This window comes from Lineus longissimus, chromosome 1, assembly GCF_910592395.1.
Source record: "Lineus longissimus chromosome 1, tnLinLong1.2, whole genome shotgun sequence".
Classification (NCBI taxonomy): Eukaryota; Metazoa; Nemertea; class Pilidiophora; order Heteronemertea; family Lineidae; genus Lineus; species Lineus longissimus.
In genome coordinates, this window is record NC_088308.1 from 18,695,900 (window position 1) to 18,708,184 (window position 12,285).

Below are 12,285 nucleotides of genomic sequence, written 5' to 3' on the forward strand. Positions count from 1 at the left end.
TGAGCTTCTTTCTGGACAAAATACCGGTACTTGATTTTCTTTACATTAGAAAGCAAAACATTGTCTCTTTCGATGAAAACTCGCAGCTATTAGTCGCTTTAGAGGGCTGAAGAAATTCAACCTAACGTTTTTTGGCAATAACTGATAGCCTTGCCTGATATTACATCCCCAATGAGATTTTCCACTGTGGCACCATAAAATCTAACTTGATATCAACAACAGACTGCAGATATTGTTAAAAGTTTGGCTAATGTATCAAACATACCTCTGTGTTCTTTTCATTGTTTTCGTCGCCGTCACCCTGAAAATAAGATAAGCAGTCGCCGATGTCAAAAAGAAACCAAAGGAAACTGAACCGGTCAAATTGCCTTTTCTCCGATGAGATTGCGGTTAAATCATATTCATCTGTGACGACGTTATATGCCTTTCTAGTCAACATAACAATTGCTACCGGTTTAAGAGTCGAAAAGAATGAAAGAATGCCACTTTTGAATTCCGCCCGTCGCCAGAAAGAAATTGGCAAAGGAAAATTGGAGAATGCCACCGTCCTTTCGATGCGTTCCCGACAGTAAGCGGGAAAGTGACGGGAATGAATCGGGCGGGCGGTTTCACTCGCATTATACAATCACTTACCGAAGACTGCTGATTCAACTGATTGGCCACGTCAAAGATGAGAGCACTCTTTTCCCCGATGTTGGTAATCTCGCCAAGTTTGTTAGCTAGCGCTGCGATATCAATGCCGTTTACGTCTATCTTCTCAATGATTTTGATCGTCTGGTCCCGGATTGCTCTCCACCTCGCCCCCTTTGTGACGATGAGTCGCACAATGTACGTAGCGTTAGTACTCAGGAATGAGGAATTCGCTGTGAGGCAGAGACCATCGAGGGTGAATTTCATCTGTTCCGTGAAGCAGTGTTCCATGTAGTCATACAGCCGGATCCTCGGACCGTAGCTTCTTGGCGTCGCCTTCTTCATAAATTCATCCAGATCTTCCTGTTGCATGGGGTTATCATCGTCCCTTCTGAAGCAGATGAGGTTCAGCTCACTGGTGTCGTCTGCACTCACTTTGATATCCGGGTCACCTGACCCTGTGATGTTGATGTGGATTGGCTCTTTCTCCATGATGTAGTTTAGTTCCGGTATGCGTGCTCGCAGTTCAGATGTATTAATCTGTATTTTGAAGCTATCGCAAGAGAACTTCATTTCATTGATAGCCAAGCCCACGCAAACCTCAGCCTTGTACAACCCGTACGATAGGGTCAATGGTTTCACAACCAAGGTCTTGTTGCGATGTCTCGTCACACACGGCGTCTTCATCGGGCGTTCGATTGCTGTTCCGTTAACCTGTTTCATTTGATAAAATTTCCAAGTATAGGTGGCACTCTGATTGGTCGCACAATCCACAGTGGTGTTGACAGTCATGGTGATATTTTGCGACATTGGTCTCGATAAAGTTTTATTGTTAGATACACCATGGAACTTGATTTTGGGAGCCCTACAGTACGCCTCGGTCGGATTAGTAGGCTTACTCTCAATTATAACAGGAGGGCATATAGAATTGTTTACGCTCCCAAATGTGTTCGAGACCCTGACTGAGATGGTGTACTCGCCCTCGTTAGCATAGCTGTAGATCACAGAGACGTTCCTCGGTGTGAACATGACCACACGTGGCAGTGTATCTTTTTGCGGCCCTTCAGATATCATGAGGACCTTCCCATCCTTCTCACCGAAGTCCAACTCATAGATGGGAGTTGAACCCGTTGGCGCAGATAACCAAATCATTACTTCTCCACCGGCCACTTGCCTTCCGTTATTCTCAACATATATATCAACATAGGAGAGATTTTGCCCAACCTGAACGATCGTAGAAACGTTGAACGTGCTGATGTTATTGAAGACCACGGCGTGCATCTTATACATTCCGTAGTACCCGTATTTTTGGTCGGCGTATAGGTCTGTGGCTTTCTCTTGTTTGTTTTCAAGAAAAAGTATCTCTTTTGCCTCTATATTTCCATATCCTGGGTCCAATTCGATGCTTATTCTGTCAACAAGTAAGGATGTTGTTGGGTTTACCCTGAAAGTTATTTTGACAAGCCCGGGACTGCTGATGTCAGAGGCAATCATGGCAACCTTTTTGATAGGATTCTCGACAGATGCGCCTGTGCTGAAGTTACTGCATCCCAGTCTGTTGCAGAGGCGGTCGCTGATGTGGTAAAATCCCAGCTTTTCGTATTTGACAGCGTGCTTGAGGTCTGTTGGCTGTTTCGGATGTGGCAGGTAGTAGAGAACCACCTGTCCTCCGCCGTAGTCAGTTCTTCCAAACGCCACATCGCCCCTGACTTGATTTACGAAGCCAAACGAATCAGTTAGTTGGCCGAATTGCTTACCTTTGGTGAGAGTACTAGCGATTGCGCGTAATCGCATTATGAAGAACTTGAGGAGTGTGACCTTACCGCTGACAACCGTAACAAAGTAGTCCTGACTGCTTGGGAAGTTTGCCATTCCGAGGGATAACTTCCCTGCTTGGTTTTGGTAATACAGCTTCTTTCCGCCCTCCAAAATGTCAATCGCATTATTTCCGTTCCCGGTTTCGATTGAAATTGGCATGCTCGTCTCTGAGCGGATCATATTGTGGTTTTCCGTATCTCTGACTGCCACTTCAGTATTGTAAAGCTTGAAGGAATACTGGTTGGAACAGTTAATTTGTATTTGATAGAATCCAGGCAGCAAGTATTTGTGATCGAAAGACTTCGTAAAGAGCGGAGTCGCCGTATCCGTCGCCCCGAGTGATTCTGCAGCTGTGTCGTCACCGAAGTCAATAACACATTTCAAAGGTTGCAACCCAAAGGCGCTGATGCAAAATTGCAATGTCATTTCTGTTGTCTTCGACTGCGAGGCAGACAATCTGACAGCTTCTGGGCCGGCGCCTTCATCTTTGTCAATAACAGTGACCTTTGTTTTTGTTTTCTTCGATGCCTTCCTTGCCTTGGCAATTACAGCCACTTCAAATTCACCCGCGGTGTTGTACACATGTTCGATGTAGTCACTTTTCGTTTTCATGGTTTTGTCGTCTCCAAAATCAACGTCGTACAACAGGTCTATCGTTTGACCTGTTGTCGGCTTAAAGGTGAAGGTCACAGCTTCGTTTGATCGCAAATATGGTTTTCCGGTTGCCATCTTTGTTTCAATGGTGAAGTCAATCTCGTGTGATTCTTCGATGTAATTGGATGCTGGGTAGAGCTCCATTTCTCCCGCAGCTCCAGTGCATGATTTCGGTTGCACATTGGATGCAGTGGCACTGCACGTACACTGTAATGTCACTGGATTAAAGGCGACGACACGGACAGTTGTGTCTGTCCGACAGGTCAACCTGCAGTCATTCATACTTTTGCTGTTCTCCTCCGTGGTGCCACCGAGGTTAGCAGAGGTACACCCGATGCGCAACAGATGAGTGAGGGGACTGCCTGCCTTAGTCCTTCCTGCAATGGAAAGGAGATGTTTCTTTTTACTCTTACGGTTACATCAAACGCGTTCGAAAACCTTCCTGTTCTATCATCTGTACCCTATCTTTTACTCTTACATAAAGTGCGTTCTAAAACCCTTCTTTTCCATAAACATGCTAGTATCTTTCATTTTATACTCTTACATCAAGGGCGTTCTAAGAAACGCACTTCATGTAAAAAATAGGCCTATACATGTACATGTATTTACCATTTGTAAGTTTGTTGAGTATTTGAAGCGCCGGTAGGACTTGATCATCGAACTCCACACCAAACACTTCATAGTTGCTGTAGGATGGTGTAGATCCGTCATTGGCTTTCCCGACGAAGATATTCTGGAATGGATCGTACTTGGGTCTGTTGTAGGTCCTCTTGTTTGGCTTGCTCAACGACTGAGCAGTGGACTGTCCGTCTACGTAGATCGTGATGCGGTTGTTCCACGTGAAGGCCAGGAACACCCACGCATCCGTTGAGACATTGAAGGTTTTACTCCACAGATCGTCACCGCTGGCCACTCCTATCTCCAGCTCGGATCCCGCATTCTCCCTCAGGTAAAATCCATTGGATATGTAGGACTGTCCACCACTTGATAGGATATATTCATAGGGATAGCTAGGGTCGTATTTTGGATTTGGGTAGGCCTTCCGCCTGAGCCACAGGCTGATGGTTGTGCCATTGGAGCATTTCGAGATGTCAGCGATGCAGTGGCAGGACTCGTAGCTACCAAGGTCCGTACCGGTGGTTATCGGTAACTGGTCATTGCTTAGCTTGGACCATTGGTAGACCGTTCCTGAAGAAAAATACGGAAATGGTTTTTGTTTTTTGAAGAGCGATGTACTGTCCGGCCGCCCATATGGCTTCACTGCCGGTGCAAACATGGATGATACATGTATCAGCTATCAACTGGTGATCGAAGTTGTTCTCACCAATAAACCACGAAACAATAATCTATCTGAAATTAAGCTAGCTTTCTCTTTAGTCTTTATCAAGCACGCTCTATAACCATCCTTCTCCATACATGTTCCCTTCTTTATACTCGTACATCAAGCGCATTCTAAAATCCTGTTCCCTTTTATTTACTCTGTAAATTATACTAATATAGCCCCAACAGTGTAAAGAAGAGCTGACAGTACACATGAATGCACACAGAGGCTTTAACTGTACCGGAGCTATAACTGTACCTTTTACATCAGGCCTACATGCGAGGCGTACGCCAAATTGGTGATCAGTCTTGTTTTGAACCAACGATCTATCGGCCAGACCACGGCGCAGTACCTAGCAATTGTCTGTTCGATTATTATTTGATGATCGGGCGATCCATAAAATTTGTTGAGAATTTCTTTTGGACGAGCCAATATTGACTATGAATTATTGAAATCGTACCGTGTCGCGGCTGATGAAAGTCTGCCGGACACGCAATCTGAATTTGCAGCTTCAAATATTTAAGCGATCAATACGGAATCTTTTATCTATTCGTTCTAGAATCTGATCGCTGATGCAAAGGCCACGTATAACCTGGGGACCTCTGGGGCGTCACGAAGGTGAATATTCCACCCGAGACGCGCCGACATCCTCGGGTCATGTTGTGCCCGTCGCAAAATGTCTCACAGCACGGACATTGTAGCGCACCGCTGCAAAACATCACTCGCCTTGTCACAAGTGTGGGGGGTCCATCAGGTTTTCAGGGCCGTATTTAACGGGGAAAGGGCTCCCAGGCGTCGGCGAAAAGCATGTTCTTCATGAGATTTTGTACGAAAAGTGGTCCCCCCATGGCCCTGATATGGTGGTAATTTAGCCAAGTAGTCAACAATAAACCTATGTTTTAGATGATATGACTACATCAGACAACGGCATCTTGCTAATGACTTCATTAACTGAAGGAGGCTTCTCGTGGTTGTATCTGGTAAAGCCTGTCCATTTCAATAGCACAAGTACAATTTCAGATGATAAGAAGAGGCCAAAAGTCCTGGTGCTCGGCTGATATCCTTTATTAAGTTCTTCCCTTATACATGTAGTAGAGACCGTGATTTGATTCAAAGATGGATGTTATGACTGAAGATATCTGCCGTGCAATTTTTTTGAGAAACAAAAGGAAGTTGTAAAAACTGCCGAGGCCTACCTTTCGTCCCCGACAGAAATGCAAGGATAAGCGACAGGAAGCACAGATGTATCATTTTCGCTTAAATTTAGCGTATCCGAGTCACATCGTGAAATTTTGAATCACTTAATCTCCAATAAAAGGATAATTTGCTTCAAAACAAATTCTTAATGCGAAGTCCGCTCCCTATTCCGGAGGTGCCTCGACTGTGTCAAAAGCTGCCTCGGGTAAATTCGAAAGCTTTTCCAAAGTAAGTATCGCACGCTTCTTAGTGGAGCATATTTTGAAGACAACTTTAATTTGCCGCACAACATAAACCTCTCTGGTAAGATTTGTCAACAATTTCGTCTGACTTGCAATCTGCAGACGTCATAGTTGATAAATAATTATAATGTAATTAACTGTAAGTGATTGTTTTACACGCAAAGGTGTGGTCCCCAGGGTATATGTATATAATGATGAAAGAATGGGTGGCCCGATTCTAAATAATTGAACACGCAATGTATTCATGAACCAACCCTCTGACCCCATGAGTAACTATTCGCATTACACCAAGTATGATAACGACAATAACAACAAACACGACACTCCCCCAATTCTGGCGCTTTTCGGTGATTCATGATTGTGCTCCCTTTTCTCCTCGCGAAATCGCTGTTCTATCAGAGGGAGGGGACATAATGGGTAGCACACTTTACTGGTGTCGGGCCTTGGGCAATATATTATTACTAGCATTGTACCCGTGGCGCAGGCAGGTTCAAATGGGCTATACCTTGAATAGATTGAATTGCAATGAAAATATAATGCAATATCAAAGGAGCAATATCGAAGAGACAAATTAAACCAACCATTTGTCCACAGACTCGGACCCTGTGGCGTGCTGTATGCGTGCATATAAAAGTAAATCAATTGGTCCGAATGAGATGATGAGGCAATGTGAATATACCTCGTTCCTTAGTCAGCAATATGCCCCTTTTTATACGGAGATGAAGGAGAACCCAGATAGGCCTTCACATGTCGGCCTCCAAATGGCTCGGACCAATTGCACTATCACTACTAAAACTTTAAAATGCGTGCTCCTCCTACATGTAGCATGATCTCGGGCAAGGCACTTAGTCGACAGGCAAGCTAGAAGTTCAGCACCGTGAGCAGCTCCTTGATAAGGCCATGCCAAGTTCAGAGTGCCTCTTCAGATACATCAAGTTTTGAAAGCTGTGGTGAGCACATTAACATACCATTGTAACCTTTAATTTGAAAATCCCTTCATAATCAAGGGCTAGCTCTGGCTAATACAGTACCAATATACGATAGACCATCAATTTGACCCCAGCTCCTTACTGCGGGAAAACCCAAGTCCAGCAACCAAAAGTATCAAAATACATTTTTGTTTACATTTGAACTGCACACATGCGTTTGTTTACAATTTCTTTCCCGCGAAATCTCGAAGATCAGGTGACCTACAATCGTGGATTGAAAATAACATTAACCTTGGTTCAGCAGGTCAACACGTGTACAGGCTGTTCCAATCATCCCCCTACAGCCAGCCGTTCAACAGGTAGTGTTATTCACCCCACAGGGAGTGCAGGTGATTCATTAATCCCCTGCATAACTGAACAGCAATGGCTTGGCTTCCGTGAATGATAAGGAGAATTGACCGTGTCCGATTAAAAATCCCTCATTACTGCTCCGCTGAAGTAAATTTCCGAAAATAAACATGACGTTGCATCAGGATAACATATCACCTGCAAACGTGCAAAATTTCGAGACGAAACACGACCCCCAAATGGCACTTTAGCGAGCCGCCTTATAGTATTATGATATAGATTCTTTCATCTCATTCATTGGCCGAGTATATGTATTGACCTTTGGGGAAGACATCACTTGGTAATTTACTTCCCCGGGTTCACTACACTCCGGGCGCAGTGGACCCGGGCCTCGTCCGGAGGGAGGTTCTAAAAAACTTCCTTGTCCGGAGGACGGGACGATCGGGGAATATGAGTCTATACTATAGATACAAAGCATCCCTTAATTCTGGTTGTGACCTCGTCATCAAAAGGCTACCAACAAAATACCAACTTTGGACAAGGAAAGTTAAGTAGTGATTAAGTATGTAAGATTTTAATGAGTTGCACATGGTGATAGTCAGGTCACGTCACTTTATTAGGGGGGGGGGGGGTAACATCTATAGGAGGCCTATACTGGGGTTGTGGGCCCAGGAGTAAACAATGTTTACTTTAGTCTTTAAACCTCCTTGTGTGAACTAGGTCTCTTATACCCGTACCCACCACATTGATTAGCCTGGATGATACGAGTTTTGGTATCAGGCTGTTTCGCTACATTGCCAGTTCGCTACCAGTCGTTTCGCTACATGTGGCGGTCGTTTCGCTACATGGTAGGTCGTTTCGCTACATGGGTGGAGTCGTTTCGCTACATGATGGGTACGGTCGTTTCGCTACATGGAGGACGTTTCGCTACATGGGTGGAGTCGTTTCGCTACAGGGATGTAGGTCATTTCGCTACATCGTAGGTCGTTTCGCTACATGGGTGGAGTCATTATTTTTACTCTATTTTACCCTACTATAATTCCCGGTGGTGACTACAAATTTATTATAGCACAGTTTGCCGGTAAAAAAACTTATACGGTTTGATGGCGCGCAAGGGGTTCTTGTCGTCCTGGCCTGGGTTAGGCCACATAAAAAAAAGAGTTGGTGATCGTCCCCGCCCGCCCCTACGAAAAACGCCCGGCCCCATTTTTAGTTAAAATCCTAAAAAAGTTGGTATATTATTCTATAGGGTCAGAATTGCACGATTTATTTCTTTATTTTTATTACTTGCTTAGAAATATCTGTAGGTCATGCACATTTGTCTCTTTTACTTTTTTGAGGGCCCGGAAAAGGGCCGTATATCAATGCTGCACCAAAGGCCTAGCGCCTCCTGAGGATACCGCCCCGGATTTCTCGTGCCAGTCAATGTTCTCCGTCGTCGTTGAGATGCACACCATCACTCTTCATCTGCGACTGCCGGTGGATAGACTTAAGTTCGATTAAGTCGATTCTCTTATCTTTTCTCAATAACGCGTTGATCTTGGCGACACATTTGTTGTACTTCTCTGGGACTCTGTAGCGACTCTTGCTTGTGTTGAATCTTGTTAATTTTGTTCACAGCCTTATAAGGCACTTGAGCGCAACGCAGTATTTCTCTGAAGGAGAAAAGCTTGATGGGTTATATCCGGTACGCGCGAGACTACCGCAAAGACTTATGGGTACGTACCGCCAGCTCCCCCGGTCTGTACATCTTGATTGTAGTATATTCGAGCATTTTTTCCCTAAATTCACAACAAATATTAAGCCCGGAGTTTAGCACAAACTTGAAAAAATAATGACTCCACCCATGTAGCGAAACGACCTACGATGTAGCGAAATTACCTACATCCATGTAACGAAACGACTCCACCCATGTAGCGAAACGTCCTCCATGTAGCGAAACGACCGTACCCATCATGTAGCGAAACGACTCCACCCATGTAGCGAAACGACCTACCATGTAGCGAAACGACCGCCACATGTAGCGAAACGACTGGTAGCGAACTGGCAATGTAGCGAAACGACAGTAAACCCGAGTTTTCGATCAATACACAGTGAGTCGAGTCAAGTGCCTTTACCGAGGTCACAAATTAAAACACCGCCCACAATCTCCCTCTAATGGAATAGCCAATACCTCAATATCTTGGTACATTTTTGAAGAATCGCCAAAATGCAACCGAAACAAAGATGGCAGCCTCCACGGAAGCAAAATTAGTGTTGGAATTAGAAGAAAAAACACCCGATAGCGGCATTGATGCTGGTGCAGCCAACGTGACAATGTCCTCAAAAGTTACAGAAAATGATGAATGGCCAGCTCCGGTCATTGCAAAGAAGGCAACCAAGTCGGCTGCAGAGAAAACACCCGAAAGATACCCAAAACGAATCCGTGAGTTTTTTCATGTGTACATTTTATTGTACATTCAGTGTGTACATGGTCGTTTGTTTACTTCCTAACTTAGTGACTAACTGTTGGTTCCCTTCAAGAAGTATCGGTTCCTGCTGCAATCTTTTTTCACTGGCTCTGTTCGTGTCTAGACCTGTCAGATATCATTGAGATGTATTTCAGCTTTTTTGATTCGGGGAGTTTCAGTCACAGTCGACTGCCAGGCATGATTGTTGGAGGGCAGAACAATCGTGCCCGACTTAACTGAACAAAATGCTGACAGGGTCATTTGGGCTTGCTTGCTTTTGTCTGTTCCTCCAACATGGCAGGCGATGATGTCACGTGAAACCATCTATACGCCCTAATTCTATCTGACACAAACATGTCAAACTGATGGAAACAGTTGACCGGATTTTCTCCCGTATGTATTGCAAAATCCTCATGCAACTGTTCAATAGGTATTTCTTCTTCAAAAAGTTCCTGCGCTGTGTTTGACTCGGTCAATTGGCACTATTTTGGAAATTTACGAGACAGGAACAGTCATAAGGCATGCAAATTACATGAATACACCAGATTCTTGGGGTCATTTATTTGCGTCATATAGGAGTGACATTGCAGTTTTGATTTCTAGCTTTGGTCCATCTTCTACTTGTTGATAAATACCCAAATTCAGGCCCCCTTGTTGAAAAAAACCATTTACACTTGTCCCCATGTGGACCTTAATCCAATGTGCCACGCTTGATATGGGCTCAATGTCTCACATGGCCTGCCTGGATGCTTGGTCTTCATCCAGGTCACTTCCAACAGGTCTTGTGTTGAGACAGGAGGTGAAGATTTACCATGCAGAGCAATGTACATTTCATTGAATTTCCTCCTGAAGTTTGCCTATGTTAGTAAACATGGGTAGGCTGTGGCTTTAACTTGTGTATTGGACCTTAGAAAGAGTTTTTTAAAATATGTACACAATGCAGCGAATACGGTCATAAAAATGAAATTTGGAGATACAGATACTTTATAACACTATAGTCCTCTTCAAAGTGTGAAAACACTTGCTATGCTGTGTGATGGGACTGTTTTGAAAATGCCATAATATCTCCAATCAGTTAAGCTAGTGAAAAATTATTTTGTTTTGTTCAGCATTACTACTTTTATGATTTCTCTTTTCTTTTTGAGTTTGCGTTTGCATATCCAGCGAAAAGCCTGAATAAAAACTGCTATTCTACCCTTAACAGTCAAAGCAACATCTAGCTGGTGCAACTTTTGGATAATGTCATCATGTGATGACAATTTTGCATAGTAATTGGTCATCACAGCCACAAGGAAATTTACAAGGAGAATTGTGACAACCATTATGAAGATGAAATGGAGAATACTAACATGTGTTGTTATGTTGAGTTGGGAACTATCCATTGGTAGCATGTTTAACATCATCAAGAATGTAGAGTAGAAGCTACTGAGAAAGCTACTAAAACTGTCACTCGTACAATTTACACTTAATATCTCTGTGAACGTAACAACAAACGATATGAACACTAGGAAAAAAAGAAAGGCAAATTCCACCATCTTTGAAAACATAAGACGAAAACCTATTACAAATTTACCAGAATAAGGGAGCAACTGAAAAAAGTACATAGTGGTCCACACCATTAGAAATCGTGTCAAACAGTAGCTAACACTATAAATAACAAATCCCAATTGAAAAATTGTCTCATCATTCGAATCTATCATCATGGATCCAGCGAACCCAAAGATAAAACCAAGACAACTCTGAGAACTGACAAAAGCGATAGAATTTGTTGTTCACCACTCTGCTATTACTATGCATCTTCAGGTGTTTGACACCATGACTTCTCCGTATTACATATGAGATCATGTCAATGATGTCGAACAGAACACATAGAAAGCTATGAACAAGTACAATAAAAACAATGTGAGTCTCTGCAAATATGTATTCTTCATCGCAATATATGGCATTGATGTGCTGTGCAGCACACATGAACATTGTGTTGTTCTCTACATTCTGCACTGATCCTGATGTTGGCAATGGTCCATTACAAGTCAAGTCTGACCAAGACAGAGTTTCGTTCACTCCAATGACATCATTGATAGTCATCAATGAGAATGTTGCTGTTTGCCCTTTGCCGAAATAGACCATGGCATAGACGAACCACAGACGAGAGGCGCACCAGATGAGAATGAATGGAATGTTCCTGCAAATTGTCCGTTGAATCCATTCTCTCATCACTGGATGCTCCATTATGTTGCTATCAGACAACCTCTGTAGCTGTCCACAGGAGACCTTCTGAAGGTCATGAAGAGGTGACTTGTCCACCCTGTTTCCTGATCCACCAAACGACCTATAATACTCAGAAATATCATACCTAGCCTACGTGAAATGGCCGATAGTAATCTCCTCCTTCATTAAGACACCTTCTGTCTCCAAGATTGCCAGAAACAGTTCCAACTGCCCACATTTTGATGCCAGTTCCAGCGGACGGAAACCGTTGGCATCTTCTGAGTGGAGGAGCTGCATCCGTTCCGATTCTCCCTCAAAAAATGTGACAATGTCCTTGTACATTTCCCTGTAAACAGCTTCTTTCTGAATGCCCAGCTCTTTGAGGTGTCCATCTTGGCTGGTGACATATGCAACTTTTGATGGTTTGTGCGACTTGATTGCCGGATCTCGGTATTGGAGCTTTCGGCTATTTGTGACTGTAAGGGTCC

At 43.7% G+C, this 12,285-nt stretch overlaps 1 protein-coding gene across 3 annotated transcripts in view; it reads left to right on the forward strand.

Annotated features, from left to right (window-relative positions):
• The first annotated feature begins 9,360 nt into the window (after positions 1 to 9,360).
• LOC135489839 (RUN and FYVE domain-containing protein 2-like) overlaps positions 9,361 to 12,285 on the forward strand; it is a 36,506-nt gene continuing 33,581 nt past the window's right edge. For all 3 annotated transcript variants that reach the window (XM_064775404.1, XM_064775432.1, XM_064775413.1), the window contains exon 1: positions 9,361 to 9,564. In XM_064775404.1, the coding sequence (XP_064631474.1) occupies positions 9,366 to 9,564 (199 nt within the window). In that variant the 5' untranslated portion in view covers positions 9,361 to 9,365. The remainder of the gene's footprint in view (positions 9,565 to 12,285) is intronic.